Source organism: Triturus cristatus, chromosome 1_2 (assembly GCF_964204655.1).
Source record: "Triturus cristatus chromosome 1_2, aTriCri1.1, whole genome shotgun sequence".
In the NCBI taxonomy this organism is placed as follows: domain Eukaryota; kingdom Metazoa; phylum Chordata; class Amphibia; order Caudata; family Salamandridae; genus Triturus; species Triturus cristatus.
Genome location: NC_140580.1, coordinates 252,719,340 through 252,742,790, shown reverse-complemented (window position 1 = coordinate 252,742,790; position 23,451 = coordinate 252,719,340). Strand labels below are relative to the sequence as shown.

Sequence of the window (23,451 nt, the reverse complement as noted above, 5' to 3'; positions counted from 1 at the left end):
GGACAAGTGGATTGGGCCCAATCCAATTGTCAAAGAAGGGAGAAGTCACCTACTTGGTTGACTTGGCACCCCTAGAAGTCCTTGCAGAGTACTTAATGTAAATCGCCGTAATTCACGGTAAGCAGTCAAAATATCGAAAATAAAATTTCGACCTACACTAATATCGAGTTTTAAATATCGAAGGGACAGAATATCGATGTCAATAATATCTATGGACAGAATATCGACCCTAAGGTAAGTATTTTTATATCGATGTTAGTAATATCGAAGTTAGTAATATCGAAGTTAGTAATATCGATATCAAATATATCGATGTTACTAATATTGATGTTACTAATATCAATATTTATATTATTATGTATTTTAATATGTATTTAATATGCATGTGTTATATGTTTTTTGTTAAGTGTTTTACTGGTTTTAAAATATATGTATACAATTTTTATATGTTAATAATGGTTTTTTAAGTCAATTTTGTGTTTAAGTACTGTAGTGGGTTGTGGGTTTATAGGGGAATAGGGTGGGAAGTAATTTAATTATATGAAATTAATTATACATTTTTAGGAATTATAAATTAATTTTAATTAATTTTTGCGTTTAAGTTCTGTAACGGGTTGTGGGTTTATAGGGGAATAGGGTGGGAAGTAATTTAATTGTAATTAAGTAATAATTTATTTTCATTTATTGGTATTGATAATTATATTATTGTTAATTAAGTATTAATTGGTAATTTTTATTAATTGATAATTAGTTTTTATTGATTAATTGATAATTATGTTAAGTGTATTATTTTATTATTGGAGTCTGTTGTGCGTTTATAGGGGAATAGTCTTGGAAGTAATTGAAATCTTAAGTAATTATTAAATTTGTTGGGTGTTGATAATTAATTAATTGGTCATTAATTATTAATTGGTAAATATTTTACATTATAAAATTTTGGTTATGAAAAATAATTTGTTGTTGATCAATCATTAATTGTGAATTAAATATGATTAAATATTATGTATTGATATTTCTAATTAATATATGAATAAGTAATTATTAATTGGTAATTAATGTTTCATTATTATTTTGTGGTATAATTTTTGTTAATTGTTCAATATTTTTAATTGGTAATTACTTTTTAATAATTCATATGTTTTTGGTTATGAAAAATATTTTAGTTTAATATTTGGTAATTAATATTTATTAATTATTTGTTATTGGTATTTATTATTAATTTATTGTTAATTATGAATTGGTAATTATGTTTGTAATTATTTATTGGTATTTGTAAATTTTGAGTTATTTAATAATTAAATCACTAATTATTTTAAATAATTATTTTATTTATAAGTATGTTATTTTTACCTTCTACGCTATCCAACACTTTCCCTACTGTTGCACTCTCTGGAGTTGGATAGCGTAGGGGTAAAAATGACTATTCCCACTCAAGAGAGTGCAACATTAGGGAAAGTGTTGGATAGCGTAGGGGTAAAAATTACTATTCCAACACTTTCCCTAATGTTGCACTCTCTGGAGTGGGAATAGTAATTTTTACCCCTACGCTATCCAACACTTTCCCTACTGTTGCACTCTCTGGAGTGGGAATAGTCATTTTTACCCCTACGCTATCCAACACTTTCCCTACTGTTGCACTCTCTGGAGTGGGAATAGTCATTTTTACCCCTACGCTATCCAACACTTTCCCTACTGTTGCACTCTCTGGAGTGGGAATAGTAATTTTTACCCCTACGCTATCCAACACTTTCTCTACTGTTGCACTCTCTGGAGTTGGAATAGTAATTTTTCCCCCTACGCTATCCAACACTTTCCCTACTGTTGCACTCTCTCGAGTGGGAATAGTAATTTTTACCCCTACGCTATCCAACACTTTCCCTACTGTTGTACTCTCTGGAGTGGGAATAGTAATTTTTACCCCTACGCTATCCAACACTTTCTCTACTGTTGCACTCTCTGGAGTTGGAATAGTAATTTTTCCCCCTACGCTATCCAACATTTTCCTTACTGTTTTTTTTGGAGCTGGAGTAGTAGTTTTATTGTCTGTGCTATTTAATATTTTTTTGTATTATTTTAGCTAATGTAATATATAATTAATTTTAACCATATTCAAATTAAATGTAATTTTTTAAATGTGTTATATATAATTATTTAATTTGTATTCATTTTATTGTTTTATGTGTATGATGTATTTGTAATTTATAATAATTTTTAATAAATTCTAAGTTATTAAAACTGATTAAGTATATATATATTATATGTATATGTTTAATGTTTTATTAACTTATATATATCCATTATTAATTTTAAACATTATAAAATATATTTGATTATGTTTATTTTATTTATAAGTATTATTTGGTTTATTTTACATTTTTTTTTTTTAAACAAAAAAATACCCTATATTTTTAAAAACGATATTTTTGACATTCTATATTTTATTTTCGATATTTTTGTACTTACCATGTTGTAGATAGGATGTCGATATTCTTTTTTTAAAAACAAATTTTATTAAATGATTGCATTACAGTTGCTGAGCCCTGACCTCCAGGTACATCAGCCAGGCGGATGTATCACAATAACAGCACAATCCATTTTGTTTTACTGTTAAACGAAGAACATACTACACCTACTTTCAAACCTGAACTATCCCCCCACCCTCCTCTCCCCCTCCCAACCCCCTGCCCCCTCCTCCCGGTTCCCACCCCCCCCCATCACATGGTCACTATTACAGTCCCCCCCTCCCATCCTTCGGCCCCCATCCGTAACGTGGCGTGTTCCTGACCTGCCCTGTCTCCTCAGAATTCCTGCCCTGGGTCTTGGTCCCCTGGCGGCTCCAACCAAATGCCTCTGAAGTTTGCCCACCGCTGCCAGATTTTAAAATGTTTACGCGGGCATCCCCGAGCTACGAAGATCGGTTGCTCCATGCCCATACAAAAATCAAGTCCCCTTTTCCAGGCTAGCACCGAAGGGGGCCGCGGGTTCTTCCAGGCCTGTGCAATGTCTCTCTTGGCCAGGGTAAGACCCAGTAGCAGCAAGTGTCGCTTATGGATATTACCCCCAATTCCCTCCATGACGTGCAGGAGTCCCAACCTTGGCGTACGAGGGAGCTCCCATCCCAGGACTTCCGACAGGCTATCCCATACCCCCTTCCAGAAGCGAGATAAGGACCCACAGCTCCACACCGTGTGTAGAAGTGTCCCAACTTCCGATCCACATCGAAGACAATCTGGGGAGGCGATCAGACCCGCCCGCCACAGCCGCTGTCTAGTATAGTATGTGCGGTGCAGGTACTTGAATTGAATGAGACGCAGCCGCATTGCAATGGCCGCCTCCCTAGGGGCCGCTAACGCCTCCCTCCAGTCATCCTCGTCTAGATCTCCCACATCCCTTACCCACGCATCCCGTAATTTCTGTAGCGAGGGGGAGCAATGAACGACCAGCGACTGGTAAATGCGTGAAATGGATGTCGATATTCTTGACATCGATATTTTTGCTCCGATATTTTTGTAGGTCGATTTTTTGACCTTCGATATTTTGTCAGTGATCCGTAATTCACACCAGGACAGAGCTGACATGACCATACTCGTGGTCACTGGGGAAGATCAAGAGGAAGAAAGTGAATCTCTCCCTTATTTATCGTCCACAAATCCACAGGATGGTACAGTGGAGGGTGTTGAACTCTTGACACACTTAGGTGCCGATTCGGATCCTGGAAAAATATCCCCCGTCCGAATTGAATCTGGACTTTTTTCCGTCCGAATCGTACAAGTAGCGTACAAACTGCCAAGTACGATTCGCATGGGAAAAACTCCATACGAATCACATCCGGAAAATTTCCCCACACGTCCTCAGGTCGGAAATTGTGTCCGACACATCCCCGGACGATTTACCGTACGATTCGGAAAAATGAAGTCCGACCACGCAAGTACGATCACTCCCGTCCTTTCGATTTCACAACTGTATGGAAAAAACACCGTACGGACCGAACTCCCATAGCAACCATGGAGACACGTGCCCGCACACGCGCCGAACACCCCACCACAGACCCCGCATGTACGCGCAAAATGCCCCCCGGCTGCGGATGTACGCGCCGAACCCCCAACAGTGTATGCATGGAGCTTACCCCCACCCATGTATGCATGGAGCGTACCAACTCCCCACCCGTGTATGTACGGACCGTACCCCCACCCCACCAGTGTATGTACGGACCGTACCCCCACCCCACCAGTGTATGTACGGACCGTACCCCCACCCCACCAGTGTATGTACGGACCGTACCCCCACCCCACCAGTGTATGTACGGACCGTACCCCCACCCCACCAGTGTATGTATGGACCGTACCCCCACCCCACCCATGTATGTACGGACCGTACCCCCACCCCACCAGTGTATGTACGGAACGTACCCCCACTCCACCCGTGTATGTACGGAACGTACCCCCACCCCACCCGTGTATGTACGGACCGTACCCCCACCCGTGTATGTACGGACCGTACCCCCCACCCGTGTATGTACCGACCGTACCCCCACCCATGTATGTACGGACCGTACCCCCACCCAACCCGTGTATATACGGACCGTACCCCCACCCCACCCGTGTATGTACGGACCGTACCCCCACCCGTGTATGCATGGAGCATACCAACTCTCCACCCGTGTATGTACGGACCGTACCCCCACCCGTGTATGCATGGAGCGTACCAACTCCCCACCCGTGTATTTACAGACCGTACCCCCACCCCACCCGTGTATGTACAGACCGTACTCCCACCCGTGTATGTACGGACCGTACCCCCACCCCACCAGTTTATGTACGGAGCGTACCCCCACACGTGTATGTACGGAGCGTACCCCCACACGTGTATGTACGGAGCGTACCCCCACACGTGTATGTACGGACCGTACCCCCACACGTGTATGCATGGAGCGTACCAACTCCCCACCTGTGTATGTACGGACCGTACCCCCATCCCACCAGTTTATGTACAGAGCGTACCCACACCCGTGTATGAATGGAGCATACCCACACACCACCAGTGTATGTACGGAGCGTACCCACACCCGTGTATGAATGGAGCATACCCCCACCCGTGTATGTACGGACCGTACCCCCACCTCACCAGTGTATGTACGGACCGTACCCCCACCCCACCAGTGTATGTACGGACCGTACCCCCACCCGTGTATGCATGCAGCGTACCAACTCCCCACCAGTGTATGTACGGACCGTACCCCCACCCCACCAGTGTATGTACGGACCGTACCCCCACCCGTGTATGCATGCAGCGTACCCACACACCACCAGTGTATGTACGGAGCGTACCCACACCCGTGTATGAATGGAACGTACCCCCACCCGTGTATGAATGGAGCGTACCCCCACCCCACCAGTGTATGTACGGACCGTACCCCCACCCCACCAGTGTATGTACGGACCGTACCCCCACCCGTGTATGCATGCAGCGTGCCAACTCCCCACCAGTGTATGTACGGACCGTACCCCCACCCCACCAGTGTATGTACGGACCGTACCCCCACCCGTGTATGCATGCAGCGTACCAACTCCCCACCCGTGTATGTACGGACCCTACACCCAGCCCCCCCTGTATGTACGGTGCGAAACACCAGCACCGATGGACTGTGCGGACCAACACCCTGCTCGTGTTCGTACGCACCCTTCCCCAGGCCCACACACCAGCACCCTCACCCAACATCGGGCATGTACGAGTCGTACTAAGCCATAGCAAAGGACAGCACTGTACAACAACATGGCCCATGTACGCACCGTACAGACGCTAAAAACACTCCTACTGAACCAGGACAAACAAAAAAAACACAAGGAGAGTCAATTCGAGGCACACAAGACCACAAAACATATCCAACAAGGCCAAATACATCCTATACACTGACCTGCAACTGACAAACAGATAAACAGAGGCCCAAACCACTACCACTCCTTATAACACACCCACCCAAAGTTCAAACACAGCCACACCCACAAATGGACCAATAAAAAGGCCCAACACACACAAACCATGATCCTTTGCAACAGATCCACTGCTGCCAGACCCCAGAGACAACGCACTGCACCATACTTCAACGATCAATACACCTTACACTTGCACTCCTTCACACAACCACCATCACAAACACACCCTCATCACATTCACACACACACACACACACACACCTGCACACCCCCAACCATCCACAACCACACCCATCCACACGCCCACCCCCACAACCCTCCACACCCACACCATGCCCACCAACAAGAATCCAAAGTTCACAAAGGACGAGCTGGAGTCCCTTGTCGACGAAATCATCAGTCGAGCCACAGCTCTTTGGAACATTGGTCAGACGGACCAGCATATCAGAAAAATCTGCCATGTGGGAGAGGATAGTCAATTCCGTGAATGCTGTTGGGGCCACCAGAAGGACCAGGCATGAGTGCCAAGCCAGGTGGTACGATCTGCGGAGGACGGTCCGCCGCAAAATGACGGACGAGCACAACCAGGCCAACATCACTGGAGGAGGTCCGGCCCGCAGACCGGTACACTACCATCCGTGGGATGAGAAGGTGATGGCCACGCTGCCGCCGTTGGGAGTAGACGGACTAGAAGGAGTCCGAGAGCCTTGTGAGTACACAAACAACTCACCTCACATGGGGGGAACGCCATATACAACCCAAATACCAATCATGCATGCAACCCCCCCAAAGCCAGCACCGGACACAACCACACTCCAAAACCACACACATGCCACTAGCGCCTCCATGCCCCATGCCCCAAGCAAGGCCATGCCAAGTCACAGGCCACACAAAACACCAACACAAGACAGGATGTCCCCGATGCCGGGAGGGTGGGCCTCAAAACTAACATAGAGCAACTCTGAAGCACACAAGAATGCCCTCAGCCCATATGGCTTAGGGCACAGCCATACAGTGTGTCCCCACACAGTACTGTTTTGCCTGCTAATGGTGGCCGCGTTGCAGGACGACATGGGTATGAAGGCACAATTTGCACATAACAGCAGCCAATGAAGACGCAGCACACTGAAAGAGTGTCAGCACACACCGCCACAGCAGCAGCGCAGACTCAGACACTCCGCCCAATGAGTGCCGGCAGAGAAGAAACAAACCCATATGAACAAGCCAATGGCCTTTGCAAGACCTGCAAACTGTGTGTGCCCAGGAAGCTGGGCTGAGGTGACAGAGGGTGACACACAGAGGGAGGGAGAGGGGCAGAGAGAGGGACAGAGACAGAGGTGGACACAGGGAGACAGACAGAGGGAGGGAGGAGGCTGACAGAGGGAGGGAGAAGGGGAGATAGAGGGAGACGCACAGAGGGAGGAGGCTGACAGAGGGAGGGAGAAAGGGAGATAGAGGGAGACGGACAGAGGGAGGGAGGAGGCTGACAGAGGGAGGGAGAAAGGGAGATAGAGGGAGACGGACAGAGGGAGGAGGCTGATAGAGGGAGGGAGAAAGGGAGATAGAGGGAGACGGACAGAGGGAGGAGGCTGATAGAGGGAGGGAGAAAGGGAGACAGACAGAGGGAGGGAGAAAGGGAGACAGAGGTGGACACAGGGAGACAGACAGAGGGAGGGAGGAGGCTGACAGAGGGAGGGAGAAGGGGAGACAGAGGGAGACGCACAGAGGGAGGAGGCTGACAGAGGGAGGGAGAAAGGGAGATAGAGGGAGACGCACAGAGGGAGGAGGCTGACAGAGGGAGGGAGAAAGGGAGATAGAGGGAGACGGACAGAGGGAGGAGGCTGATAGAGGGAGGGAGAAAGGGAGACGGACAGAGGGAGGGGGAAAGGGAGACCGAGGGAGACGCACAGAGGGAGGAGGCTGACAGAGGGAGGGAGAAAGGGAGACAGAGGGAGACCAAATCACCCTTGGGTGGTGTGGCCATGTCCGCTCGTCAGCAGGTGGACTGTGTGCATGTAGACAAGGTTTGGCAGTGCCTTAACCCCCCCTTCAACCTTTGATAAACACTAGGCCATGTGTCAATCTGTGCACGAGTACATCCGTGCTGCAGGCACAAACAGAACCTTACACCCAGTATACCTACCCACTGTGTTCGTCAGAACCCTGTCACAAATTGTTAAGTTACCTACCTGCATTCTCAAATAGCATGGAATAAACACCATTCGGCCACGTACAGTGCAACACGTAAGGCGGCTCTGCATGGTTTGCTACGCCCGCTCACTACACTGCTGACTGCGTTCCCAAAATATGCATCAACTAAGATTGTGTCACACATGGGTAAAGTGTCGAAAGCTGTGGCCAAGGGACATACCCATGCACAAGTGCACTGTGTGAGGAATGCTAGCCAAATCCAACCACCCAGAGGAACTGTGCCAAATCAAAAAAGAATGAAACGTGGATGTCGCATGTAACACAATTAACACTGTCTCTCTCACACACAGGTCAACGTCATCGATCTCCCCCCAACACTGGGGGGGAAGACTCACAGGACCAGGCTCTGCGTGAAGAGGACCCCACCGGCAGCGACGACTCTCACCACTCCGTGGATGACCCAGACCAACCTGGCCCCTCTGGTGTCCAACCACCTGCAGCACCTACGTCTGGTACAACTGTGCCAACCACCACCCCATTCCTGCCACATCCCAGGAGAAACCCAGGAGCCCTGCCCGCACACAACAACACAGCCAGTCTGTCCAGGAGGGACAAGGTTCTCCGGGCACCGAGGAGGAGGCAGGCGACACTGCAAATGCCATCCCTCAGGGGTCCCGGAGACCCGATGTCCCCACAACGGCAGGCCAGGCGCAAGTGGGCAGGGGTGGTGGGAGTGGAGGACGGCGGAGGCGCGAACCTGCCCAGTTGGCTCAGGACCCGGCTATGGCACACGTCAGAAACATCCTGGACGCATACCGGCGTGACTCCAGAGGCATCGCCCAGGTAGTGGGGACCCTCAATGAGATGAAGACCCTGCAGGTTGAGCATCATGCCAGGATGGAGGCAAGACTGGCAGAGCTCCTGGCGGTGCACAGGGACGTGAGCCAATCCCTCCGTCAGATCGCCCAAAGCCTGGCAAACCCTCCCTGTGCCACCAGGCGTAGAGCAGCACCAGACACAGGGAAGGAGGAGGAGGAGGAGGAGGAGGAGGATTCATCTGACGGAGCGTCCCTTGCATCGTCAAGGCAGGCTTCTGAGGGTCCCCGCAGGAAGGTGGGTCGTCCACGAAAAAGACTGTGAGAGTCAGCTGAACATCACCATCTCCCAGGTCACCTGGCCTGGCACCTGGCCCTCTGGCCCAACAGCAGCACAGCAGCAAAGGACATTCTCTGCCACATGGCCTTGCTGGTCACTGTCTGACCAATGTTGACAAAGACTGTGGCACAGACTCTGATGACTTTCAATGGCAAGGACACCAACTCCCCCTGTGAACTTTGGATTCTACACTCCCGCCAAGCACCTCTTGTCACCCCCCCCCCAAACACGTACCCCAGCACTAATAAAATTCATCACAATCACAAGATGATGCCGTCATTTTGCATTATTCCACTACATGTGTGTGTTGTAAAGTCAAACCATGCCTGATTTCTGAATTAACTCCAAACATCCATACCCTGGGGTCTGAGTCTGGCACAGGACACACATGGGTCACAACGTACCATCCAAGACAGACATGGAGCACCATACTCACCCGTGATGGGCCCAACCAGCTGAGGGGGTGCCCGCACAACTGTGCCTACAGACCTATTTAGAAGAGCAACAGTCATGCGCAGAGGTCAGGGATCATGTGGAGTGTCCTGGGGTGGGAGTCCCAGGTATGTGTAGACACGTGGCAGAACCATGTCCTACATGCTTGAGTCAGGTGGATGTGGAGAATGGTGGGCCAGCCAAGGTTGGATGCATGGAGATGGCACAATTGGGTGTTGGATCACAGTGCCACAAGGTTGTGTTGTGGTTGTGGGCTGCATCCTTCCTGAGTGTGTGCGTGGATTGACAAGGTCATCCTGCAGCTGGCAGTGATCCACTCCCCCCATCTCTGTTGGACGTTGATGTGGCCTGGTCGCCGGATGTAGTAGCAGAGCTGTGCAGATGCACCCTGGATGTGGACAAGTATCATGGGATTTCTAACGCACATGTCCGTAGAGTGCAGGGTAGGATTAGACACGGATGTCATAGTTGACCTGGGGGATGATCTCCATCTTGCCTTGAGGTGGATGGAACTGGGGATCTTGTGCATAATGCAGAGTGTGCTGCCGCATGAGGCACAGATGCTGCTGATCAGCATAGCACATGTCATCAAGCAATCCATGATGAACACCAGCTCGTTTGCGTGGACACTGGGTGCCCTTGCAGCAGGGCCTGCAGCAGCATGCGCCATGTCAAGGAAACAATGCCACAAGTAGCACACAAAGACCAGGATCTGAGGCACAATACAGAATCTAATCCCTGACAAACAGCTTGCATCTTGCTACTCTACACATAGACTCATATGCACCATCTCTGAGAACAATGCCAGACATGCCGCATGCACAGTGGCAACAGACCACCATTGACAGAGATGAGGCACCTTGGAGGCAGAGGGACACCTTTATTACTCATGTGTGTCGGAATGCTAATGCAACTGTCAACACATACACAGGTCATGTGGATGAACACGTGGGACCAATACTGGCACCCCCCTTACCACTACAGATGCTGGAAATCCATGACACTGGCACACAAGTGACGGGTTACAGCTAAACACCCCCTGCTGCTCACAGAGAGCCTGCTATACGCCATTGAGCCCCTAATGTGGAATTCACACACCATGTCAACCCGGTGCAACCCGTATGTTTCCGAGGCCAGTGTTACACACATTGATGGCTCCATCACAATCCCATTACAGATGACGGTCACCAAGTCTGACCATCAATTCAGGTGAATTCTGCTCCAGGTCATGTGCTCCATGGTGATTCTACATGTATGTAAAGTATCCAAACATGAACAGGAGCAGTGCACACACATTCAAAACAAATACCACTCCCAAAAAGCCGTGCTGCATCCCTTACCCGAAGGAGACTTTCGAACTTGTCCGTGCATGTAACGCTGATTCAGCACATGTTGCTGTGTTCATGAGGAATATCAGGAGCACAACAATGCCACCAGCAGACAGCATACGCAAGTACCTGTGGATGGGAGACACACCAGAAGTCAGCCAAAAGAAGCACATCCGCATGCATGTGCATGTACTCGACACGTATTAGGTTGTCAACATGCGAGGTGACAATGATGACTCTGGAAAAACATTTTTCTATTGCACCATCACTCGAGTGACACATCCAAACACACCTCTGACTCACTTGGAAGACATGCAGATGGACACACACATTGCAACACATGCCACACACAGCCCAATGCGTGCACACTCAGACACTGGAACTCACCACTAAGCAAAGAAGTCGCGTATGAGCCGACTCCGCATGTCCTCTACCGCCTCCTCCTCCTCCACATCACTTGCCTCGTGCCCAAGCCCTTCATCCTCCACGGGTGGATGGTCCTGCTCATCTGGATCCAGGATGAGTGGCACAGCTTTCTCCACTGCCATGTTGTGCAGCATACAGCACACGAGGAGTATCTTGCAGACCTTCACCGGTGCACCGGTCTTGTGGAGGCAACGGAATCGGCTCTTCAGGAGGCCAAACGTCCTCTCTATCACTCGCCTGGTCCGCCCATGGGCGTTGTTGTAGCGGTGATCGGCAGCCGTGCTGGGGTTGCGGAGAGGTGTGATCAGCCATGGCATGTTGGGATAGCCAGCGTCCCCTACATGGAAACCTCATGGACAAGAGTGGGTCAGGAGGAGCAGTAAGACAGGAAGATGACGTTAAATACAGGACTGCCAGAGTATACCCACCAACAATACATGCTCGTTCGTTGCGCAGCTGCAGCATCATTTCAGGCACCCTGCTACGCCTCATGATGTACGCATCATGTGCTGATCCTGGAAAACGAGCACAGACATGTGAAATCACCATGTTGGCAAGACACACCGCAAGGGCATTAATGGAGTGGTAATGCTTGCGGTTACGGAAGGCTACCTCCTGTGCCTGTGGTGGTACCAAAGCCACATGAGTTCCATCTATGGACCCAATGACATGGGGCATCCCTCCCAGGGCATAGAACTCACGCTTGACAGCTGTCAACTGCTCAGGAGTTGGGAATTTAATGAACTCATCCAGGTGCTCCAACATGGCCTCTAAAAAATCATGCAGAACACGGCTGAACATGGTTTGGGACATCCCACCGACATGGGCAATGGTATGTTGAAAGGTACCCGTGGCCAAGAAATGTAGGGCTGCCATCACCTTCATCTTGGGTGTCAGTGCAGTAGGATACCTGTGTAGCGGTTGGAGGTGTGTTGCCAGCCGTGTCGTCGGGTCCTCAATCAGGCGTTGGGGGAAGCGGTAGCGGCGTATACAGTCATTTTCCCGCATGTCAGCCAAGTCCGGAATTAGTCGAAGGAGAGGCGGAGCCCTGCAGTGAATTAGAAGGGACAACGAAGAGTGAGTACAGTACACCACCAATGTCAATGTACAGAGCACATGCTCAACAGGCAATACACATATGCTACATACAGAGTCAGGTCTGTGCAATATGCCCTGGACACGTATGCCAGGCATGTGACACTCCTACCAAGAGCCAGCTACAAACGTTGATTCTCAACCTCAATATGCCATGCCATGAAACTAGCTGTGGGCCAGTGTAAGTGAGCAGGCAGACGCATTACAGGAGTTACAGACATCAAAATATGTGCAGAAGAAGGATGTTTATTGTACAGACAGGTTGCGGAACACTAGAGGCACAGGTCACATGTCATAGAATAAGGACACACCACACACCTTGCCATGAAGGATTACATGTCAAGACTGATCACACATACATTGTGAGTATGCAGATATGTCCGTGTTTTGGAACTCCGTGTCGATGCATACATACACACCTAACGTCGGATTACACATGTGTGCTGGTGTGCGTAACAGTGTGCCATGCCCATCTACACACAGACACATGTTGGTTGCAGCAACAGCAGATGCATTTGACTAAACACCTACAGCAAACCTATGGGAACACATGACACACACATGACATAGCTACAGCGTGCAACGCGGGCATTCACTTGTCAGGGGTAACATTCCGTGTACCTGGCATCAGGGGACATTTGCGGGTGTCGGTGACTGTGCCATGCCAGTGACGCGTGGCCCACCAAGTCAGTACTACATGCACACATGTCAAAGGAGTGCAGGGGATGTGTGGCACATAGGGCACCATCACACGTGACATGTGTACACAGCCCATTATACTGTAATTAGCTTCACACCTCAGGAGTATGGTGCCACATCACAGCCTGACCCACCTGTGCCCGACACATGTAGTACTGCACAGACGATGCCTTGATCTCCAGCCTTGGCCATGTATGACAGCTCAATTCATTCCTGTGTGCCGCCTGTCACCACTGTCAGGTGTGAATCCCACCGTACATACGCTCCGAGGGCGTGTGTGGGGTCCCTATCACTATGGTGGTGCTGGCGTATGCGTACGCCATAGTGATATGGACCGTACACGCGTGTACGGTCCGGACTACTATGGCGTACACGAACGCGAGCACCCCCATAGTGATAGGGACCGTACACAAGCGTGTGTACGGTCCGGACTACTAAGGCGTACACGTACGTGAGCAACCCCATAGTGATAGGGACCGTACACACGCGTGTGTACGGTCCGGACTACTATGGCATACACGTACGCGAGCACCCCCATAGTGATAGGGACCGTACACACGCGTGTGTACGGTCCGGACTACTATGGCGTACACGTACGCGAGCACCCCCATAGTAGTCCGGACCGTACACACGCGTGTGTACGGTCCCTATCACTATGGCGTACGCATACGCCAGCACCACCATAGTGATAGGGACCGTACACACGCGTGTACGGTCCGTTGAAATGCATTTGGGGTGCCCTAGGGCTGTGGGACGCACCGTACCTGTGTTGTGACATAGGATTGCCATAGGGGACACGTGAGGGACAAGTATAGGGGCCTAAATGCATGCTGGTTGTCATGGAGACCGAGTTTCAGGTTTGAATTTTGCATCATGTGGCCAGCAGAAGTCGGTTGGAGACCATTTACTTTGTTGCAATGTGGTTGGTGACATTACATCATGCTCAATTTTAAAACCATGCATAGCCTGCCACTGGGGTAGTTTTATTTTTTTATTTTTTTTTTTTTTGGAAAACCTTTATTTAACAGTATGTGCAGACAAATACGGGCCTACAACCCTCAGGCCGGCCTCGACAATAAAGGGCACATCAGCAAGCAATTATACAACTCAGCAGCATATCAGTACAAGCACGAATAGACCCGGTCACGTTACACACAATTGTGCCGCCGAGCGCCAGGATGATGAGGTTTAATTTTTATAAAGTTTTGAAATAAGTCCATAGCAACTGGTCTGGAAGGATCCGAATCAAAGCAATGCAGTTAGGACTATAGTGGGCAACGATCATCAGAAGAGTCAGCAAGCATTATCCGTAAGGTAATCAATCGCACTCAATGAAATCAGGATAGAAAAGAAGCATATCACATGACGATCCCCAAGCACTACCCACGCGTTCCCAATCCTCCCATCTACCCAAGAAAGAAGAAAGGAAAGAGCAAGCGAGAAAGGTAAAGAGTAGAAAGGGAGAAGAGAAAAAGAGAAAAGAAAGAAAGAAAAAGGAGGCCCATAGAAAAAAAAAAACCCAACAAGGAACTAAACCCCCCACCCTACACGCATGCAGAGGCTACGGCCTACCCCCCCTAGCAGTGTGTCTGTCGCCCCGAAAGAGTACCCGAAATGTAGGAGAAGAGAAAGAGAAGAAAAAGAAAAAGAATGTCACGGTTGATCGGAGGAGGGCCAAGGATCTATTCAATGCAAGCAAAATCGATTATCCGCGGTCACCCAACCCCAGGCCCCGACCTGACACCCATGCTACATGTACCTCCAACAGTCACAAGTCCCAGTCCCAGCCATATACGTATCAATGTGCAACAAGAAAAACCCCCTTCCTCAGCCTTGGCCCCTTCGAATCTGCAGTCCAACAGAATCCAATTGCAGTACGGCCAACCTGGACGGGATGGGCCACCATGGAGTCCGTTGCAGAAGTCGAGGTGTAAAAGACAAGTCAAACTGGAGTGAAGCTCGATAGTAACGGACCACAGAATGCGCCACTGCCATGCCGTGGCTAGTACAACAGGGAGCAGGACGATGCATAAGTTCCAGAGTAGCGGCCGGCCGATGTACAGGAAGCAAGTCCAGGAGGACGCTCAGAGACGTGGCACCAAAGGACAAAAGAGATGGGCAAAACGGCGTCTGAGACACAAGCTCCGGCCATACCAAGGGAGCAGTATTGTCAGACTCCTCCAGGGCAGAGCCGAAGAGTACCGCAGCGGGCACTGGGACACGTCCCCCCGTCACTGCCACATACCTCAACTCGGGTGATCCACCGACAGTCGACTGAAGATGTGGCTTAGCATGCCGCACTGGAGAATCCTCATGGCCAGCTGAAAAAGTCCAATCAAACCGGTCCTCCAAACCAGTGGCAGAGTCGTGGAAGGCCAACCGCAGGTCCTCCAGTGCTGCCAGGATGTCGCGAAGCCCCAGCGGTGGATCAAGGATGGAGGGTGCTGTTGCGTCCGCCATCTTAGGCAAGCAACCATCGAGCGCCCCGGGAAGCAAGCCCCCCTCACCAGCCATCGGTATCTGGAAAGTGATGAGCTCTCTGCGGGGCCCTGGTGGTGCCGGAAACGTGGAGGCAGCCGGTCGTGGAGAGGCTTCAGGGACAGGGGAATCTGTGGTGCAGGGAAACCCACCGGCAAGACCAGGGTTTCCGATGCGGAAGATGGCGTCCGCTGCTGTAGGCTGCAACAAAGAAGCGATCCCGGCCCTCTCCCAGCTGGGCCGGGATACAGTATACGAGAGCCGGATACAATGTTGCGAGCGGGGCGCGCTGGGCAGCCGAGCCTGGAAAAGGCTGCTGTGAGAATCCCAGCGCCGCGCTCCAGGTCCGGTGCACCGGCTCCTCCCTCTCCACAGCGGCCGCTGCTATCGTTGTCGCCGCCGGCCGTCCCCACTAAACAATGGCCCGGCTGCGACCGCTTGGAAGGCCGGAATGGAAACCGGGGCTCAACTCCGCCGGGGCAGCTCCGTTCTCGACCGGAGTCACAGTAACGTGGTCAGGAACGTGGCGCAGGTAAGCGTAGGGCTCGGAGGCGCAGGATTCTTGCCAGGATATCGACGAAGGGCGCAAGGGTCGGCGGAGCCGAAGAGCTAGGCAGCCATCTCGGCTGCAGGCTAGGCTCCTCCCCCACTGGGGTAGTTTTAAATTGATTGGAGGACACGTATGATGCAAATGTGACTGAGCCAATCACTCTGTACTCCTGTAAATGAAACAGGCCAGCAAGGAAGATATAAGGCAGCCAGGTCCCTTGAGAGAGCACTTGCCTGCACATCCCTTCATTCCACAACACTGCTGCTGCTTGTCATTCCTCTGGCACCATGTCCATGTCTGTGGAGAGGGCCCAGCCATTCACCATGGAGGAGAATATGGCGTTGCTGGATGTGATCCTCCCACAGTACACCATGCTGTATGGTCGACCAGGGGAGCAGGTGAGTGCAGACCCCGCTAGCTTAAACTGTGCCCCTCATTTTTACTGTGACTTCTGGAATTGTGTCCAGGTGTGACAGACATGCAGGGTTCTTCATAGTGGTTCCCAGGGGGGGGGGGGAGGGAAGGGCTCATGTCTCCTATGCAGAGCATGCTGTAGTTCCTGTGTGCACAACGCACTAGCATGGTGCTTACTGTGACGATCACTGCATGGTGCATGCCGCTTTCAGCCTGCCTAATCCTCCTGGAAATGTTGTTCCTACAGTCCTGATGGGAGTCTGTGCTCCCCCCAGGGTGACATGTGCCAGGACCCACAGATGTGTGTCTGTTCAGTGTACCTGTGGTGAGAGTGTCCAAATGATGTGTTCGTCCCCTGGACATTGGTGTGTGTGTGTGAGTCCCCTGTCATGTGGGTGTGTGCATATGTGGAGTGTTGCACCCCAGCTGCATGTGGGATGGATACACCCTGGCCATCTGATGTGAGCAGGGAGCTGTGCTGGATGTCTGCCGTGCTGAGACAGCCCCACATCTGTGACACCCCCAGTCTAGTGGCACATGTGCAGAGTGAGGTTTGTAGCGGCAGTTGCCAATGCCAGGTGATTGTTCAGTGCCTGTGTGTGTCTGTGTACTCTGCTGAGGTGGCGTAAGTGGGCTGGGGCATGTGACTGCTTATGGGTACTGTTCAGATTCCTGTTGTAGCTTGGGATGCACAGTGTGAGCCTGCATCATTGATTGTGTTGCACCCCTCATGCCACCTGTGTACTTTCAATGGCACCTACTGCATTTGCCCATTCCCAGGAGGATGATGTCACTATGACAAAGGTGCAATGAGTTGGCTGCATACTATGGCCAGTTCAAACATGCATGATTTGTAATATGTGTGTCTCTGTATCATTGATAAGGTGGATTGATGTATTGTCACTTTTGCATCCTCACAGGTAGGCGTCTGTGCCAAGGGGGAGATCTGGAAGCAAGCCGTCAGTGCCGTGAGGAGGATGGATGGTCGGAAGCGGCGCCTAGCCCAGGTGAGGAAACGCTGGCAGGACATCCGGTGCTGGACGAGGAGGATCGCACGGGTCCTGCTGGGGGACTCACCTGAGAGCCACAAAAACCGTGGGCGCCGCCGTCTGACCCACATCCATAAGCGTGTGCTGGCGGTGGTCTTCCCTGACTTGGATAGGCGCCTAGCGGAGAAGCAGCGGCAGGAAGGGGGTAGGTACATGTGTGTTTGTTGTGTGTGACCAGCTTTTGGAAGTGTGCAGTTGCATGGATACACTGCCAGGGTTTAAATGTGCAGTGCATATCCTGTTCCCCAAAGTAAAGCGGTGCTGTTCTTCCTCCCTTCCCCTCCTTGCCATGTGTTCCCTGGTCTGTGTGTAGTCACTCTTGCACAAGGTCATCTAGGCTGGCCTTAACTCCAAGTACCCAATGCTTGCAGCATCATGTGTGGGGGTGGTGTGTAACGTGTTTTTGCACGTTGCCTGTGCCCTGGCCAGTTCAGTCATTGTGGGGTCCATGTTAGTTGGCACTGATGCTGAGTCCCGACATGGGAGTATGTGTTTCATGTGTACTGCCTTACTGCCTGCATGTCGAATGTTGTGCCCTCTGACATGATGTGCTTGAGTGTGAGATGTGCATAGTGCAGGGATGGTGGCTTGTGTTCCAGTCATATCCATCCAGGGCCATGGGGTAGTGTGGCCACTACAGTCCCCTGGGGCACCTTTTCCTAGGTATCATGTGTGTCATCAGACAATGTGGACATTCTCTGTGTCTTCAGCATAGTTTGGGCCCTGTGGCATAGTACCATGGCCTCATTTGTATTCACGTATACTGTGCTACATGTGTCCACTGTACAGGGTGACCTAAATTAGCTGGTGCATACTCACAGGGGCCAGTGCCTGTGTGTCTTGGTACAACTATCTGATGATGGTTGTTTGTTAGTGATATGTGTGGACAGGCGCACCAGGGGTAGTTTGTGTGCGATCAGGATTAATTGCAGGCCATGTGTTTTCATCCCAGACTAAGAGGTGTAAGTACTTCCTCTGTCTCAATCACATTGTCTCAGGTAGGGGGGGGGGTTGGTGCGGGCAAGGCCTACATGTCCAAACCTGAAGTCTCCTTGCTCGGTCTGGCCAGTGTGTGATGTTTGTGTGGCCAAATACTCAAGGTGCAGTGCCCCAGTCATGTTGGCCATGGTTTTCAGTATTACCTTTGCAGCATGTCCCAAGAGTTGCTAGACATGGTTCCTGCTCATCCCTTTCTTGGCTACGCTGTGTGTCGCTGATGCTGTGCTAGATTGTTCCCAGAGCCTGGCTCCTCTATACAATTTGATATCAAGTTATTTGCTATTGTGTCATGCTCTCCATATTTTAACAGTGGCGTGGTGGGTCAACAAACTGTGTATTGCAGGGACTACATATGTACCTTGTATTGTAGATGTTACTCTTCTAGCTTTTCAGGCTATGCACTGTGACCTATGTAGAGTTGACTCATGTGACATATGTATACAGGTGTCTGATTTCTCCTGTCTCTTCACCTTGCCCACAGCATCGTCGGGGGACTACGAGGGAGACACTGGCACGGACCGTGAGGAGGGAGCGAGCACCAGTGCCAGCAGTGCAGAGTTGTCTGGCACATCGAGTGGCACGGAGGCCGACGGGAGTGCAACGGAGGACCTGTCCAGTCAAACCACCACCGACTATGACGCAGACGGGCCCGAGGCTGAGCACTCCGAGGGGGCGGAGGCTGCTCCCACAGCTGACACCAGCACTCCATCACTACAAGCCCCCTCCATTCCGATCACCGGCCTCCCACTTGCTCGTGTCCCTTCCCGCCGTGCTAGGTCACCACGTGTCTCCTAATTGCCAGGCACCGCACCCCCTGCCCCTGTCTCCACTGCTGCCACCAATGCAGAGTCTGTGGACATCCTGCGGCAGTTGCAGGTTGGTCAGACTGCGATGCTTAATGTCCTCCATGGCCACAGCCAAGTGCTCAACCAGATGGAGGCATACATGGAGGGCATTTCAGCTGCGCAGTCTGACCAACGCAACTTGCTGAGGTCCATAGACTCGACACTGACTGCAGCATTCGGTCTCCTGCAGCGCTACGTCCCCCCCCCCCCCCCCTACCCCTGCAGCATCCACACTTCCCACTCCCATGCCAGTTCAAAGCACACCCAGACGTAGCCATGCACGCACACCACCAGACACAGGCACCACACCACCAGGGAAGGCAAAGCGCACACCTCCTGGCACGCACACACAGGGTGAAGTAGGCTCACCCACTGGGTCGAGGGGGGAAACGGAAGACACGCAGCCAGAGTGGGAGTCCACATTCCTCACGACCACCACCCTCCAAATCCACTCCCCTCAGCTCTCCTGGCCAGGATTCCACCAAAGACTCCTTCATTTTTTTTGTCAAACCATTTTTATTGCAGGTCCCAATATACTGTATAACACTCAGGATAAATGCCATTAACGCAGATTTCTCGCCCCCCTTAGTCCTACATCCGTGCGGTACACACAGCCGTACTGCCCACATCCCGGTGGCCGGGCGGCGCCACTTAGCCATATGTTACATCTTTACATTTCTTACAAGTACGGTCGTCTAGTGGGGAAATCCGCTGCCTGCTTTTAAAGTTAACCCCCCTCACCCCCAAGATTCTCATGGATCTCGCATTCTTCTTCTATTAAATTTGGACTTGCAATCCCTCCCTCGGTCCTCCCCCCCCCCCCCCCCCCCCGTGTCCCCCCCATAGCGCCCAGCCAGGAAGAGTCTGTATGTGTGGTGGTTAGCAGGAGAGTTCCATTAATTACTAAGCGTGTGTGACTGGCAGGGGAGCCGGTACCACGACTGCATCGACTGCATCATCCGATTCCTCGTCTTCCTCCTCCATAGTTAGGCTGTCACGCAAGGCCTGCACTAAAATTTCCCATTCCATCGCCGCTTCCTGAGCTCGCTCATCTGGTTTGCGGCGGGCTAGTTGATATCTGAGTGTGCTCTCACTAGCCGCCCATTTTAGGAATTCGTTCAGCCATCTCCGGTGTGTTGGACCTACCTTCGACTTCCACCCCTTAGTCACCTCCCTCTTTGCCAATATTAGGCCCATGTCTATAAACTTGCTGGATATTTTATTCTTGGGCGTGTGCGGGAACCAGTGGAGTACACTAACGGCCTCGTCGTACTGTAAGACCAAAGACTCCTTCATGGCCGCTCTGTCCCTGAGCCCCAAAGGGACACCACCCCGCAAGCGGTCAAAGGAGTCCCCGGTCAGGGTGGTTGAGTCCCCCCCTGTCCACACCCTCCCCGGGTAGCGCTGCAACCCATCCCTGCGACCCCCCCCCCCCCCCCCCCCCTCCTTGGGGCCTGTGGTTCCTTCGGGTGCAGGTGAGACGCTGGGCGACCTGGCAGTAGTGTGCAGCGCCGTGCTCCAATCCACCTTTGGCGCTGCCCCACCCCCTGTGTTGGAGTCGTCCGTCCCTGCACCCACAACACCTACCCTTGCCCCTCCTGTCCCTGCGGTGCCTGGTCCTTCCCCCCCACATGATGCCCCCCCCCCTGTGGATGACAAGGTACTCTGAACTGTGCAGGCAAGCTAGGGGACACGCATCCCAATGTGTCCCCCACCTGGATTGGAACTATGGACTGCCCTATGGGCCTTGTGCATTTTGAACTCTTCGTACAATTCATTTTAGAACATTGCTGAATAAAGCGATTTTATTTTCCTTGGCACACTACTGCTTTTCTGGCATTGCTGTTGGTGGTGCTGCTCCATGATTTGGGGTGGCGATAATGTGTTAGGTGTCTGGGATATGTTGTAGTGTGCTGTTCGTGGGGTGGACCCTGTTATCTGTGTGCCATCACACGGTATTTGCTATCAAACTTTGCTCATGTAAGCTGTTACTGCATGGTGACATTGTCCCAAGGTGTGTACCTTCCTCTGTGGACCCTGACATCTTCCCTGCAGGGTGTTGTGAAGACATTTGTGCAGTGCTGTGTCTACATTTGCTGGGTGTGTGACGGACCCCTTCAACTTTGACCATGCATGCTGGCAAACGTCTCCACCTGCATCATTTGTGTCATCCTTGGGGGTCACTGTACTTGTGAGTGGAGTATATTGAAAGGACTTCATGTGTACATGTTCCCTTTTCCGCACTATGCATGTGTGTACTCCCAGCCTCGCACACACATGTGTTTCGTGTTCTGCTGGGTCTTTGAGCACCTGACTGACAATTGTGGCCATTGTATCTGTGTGTACTCAACCCCTTTCTTTCCATGGGCACAGCTGGGGGGACTCTGCACACACCCCTCCTGTGTCTGGGCACTGCTGGGAGTGATAGGCACACACCCCTCCTATGTCTGGGCACTGCTGGGAGGACTCTGCACACACCTCTCCTGTGTCTGGGCACTGCTGGGAGGACTCTGCACACACCCCTCCTGTGTCTGGGCACTGCTGGGAGGACTCTGCACACACCCCTCATGTGTCTGGGCACTGCTGGGAGGACTCTGCACACACCCCTCCTGTGTCTGGGCACTGCTGGGAGTGATAGGCACACACCCCTCCTATGTCTGGGCACTGCTGGGAGGACTCTGCACACACCCCTCCTATGTTTGGGCACTGCTGGGAGTGATAGGCACACACCCCTCGATGTCTGGGCACTGCTGGGAGTGATAGGCACACACCCCTCCTATGTCTGGGCACTGCTGGGAGTGATAGGCACACACCCCTCCTATGTCTGCGCACTGCTGGGAGTGATAGGCACACGCCCCTCCTGTGTCTGGGCACTGCTGGGAGGACTCTGCACACGCCCCTCCTGTGTCTGGGCACTGCTGGGAGGACTCTACACACACCCCTCCTGTGTCTGGGCACTGCTGGGAGTGATAGGCACACACCCCTCCTATGTCTGGGCACTGCTGGGAGGACTCTGCACACACCCCTCCTGTGTCTGGGCACTGCTGGGAGGACTCTGCACACACCCCTCCTGTGTCTGGGCACTGCTGGGAGGACTCTGCACACACCCCTCCTGTGTCTGGGCACTGCTGGGAGGACTCTGCACACACCCCTCCTGTGTCTGGGCACTGCTGGGAGGACTCTGCACACACCCCTCCTGTGTCTGGGCACTGCTGGGAGGACTCTGCACACACCCCTCCTATGTCTGGGCACTGCTGGGACAGATAGGCACACACCCCTCCTATGTCTGGGCACTGCTGGGAGGACTCTGCACACACCCCTCCTATGTCTGGGCACTGCTGGGAGTGATAGGCACACACCCCTCCTATGTCTGGGCACTGCTGGGAGGACTCTGCACACACCCCTCCTGTGTCTGGGCACTGCTGGGAGGACTCTGCACACATCCCTCCTATGTCTGGGCACTGCTGGGAGTGATAGGCACTCACCCCTCCTATGTCTGGGCACTGCTGGGAGGACTCTACACACACCCCTCCTATGTCTGGGCACTGCTGGGAGTGATAGGCACACACCCCTCCTATGTCTGGGCACTGCTGGGAGTGATAGGCACACACCCCTCCTGTGTCTGGGCACTGCTGGGAGGACTCTGCACACACCCCTCCTGTGTCTGGGCACTGCTGGGAGGACTCTGCACACACCCCTCCTGTGTCTGGGCACTGCTGGGAGTGATAGGCACACACCCCTCCTGTGTCTGGGCACTGCTGGGAGGACTCTGCACACACCCCTCCTGTGTCTGGGCACTGCTGGGAGGACTCTACACACACCCCACCTGTGTCTGGGCACTGCTGGGAGTGATAGGCACCCCCCCCTATGTCTGGG

At 51.8% G+C, this 23,451-nt stretch overlaps 2 protein-coding genes across 2 annotated transcripts in view; both read left to right on the top strand.

Annotated features, from left to right (window-relative positions):
• Positions 1–23,451, top strand: part of KIFBP (kinesin family binding protein) — a 517,175-nt gene that overhangs the window by 165,146 nt on the left and 328,578 nt on the right. The gene's annotated exons all lie outside the window — the stretch shown is intronic.
• LOC146867110 (uncharacterized) lies at positions 17,563–20,258 on the top strand. The gene is made up of 2 exons (XM_085603548.1): positions 17,563–17,876; positions 19,212–20,258. The coding sequence occupies exons 1-2, from the start codon at positions 17,660–17,662 to the stop codon at positions 19,523–19,525; spliced, it is 531 nt and encodes a 176-aa protein (XP_085459674.1). The 5' UTR covers positions 17,563–17,659; the 3' UTR covers positions 19,526–20,258.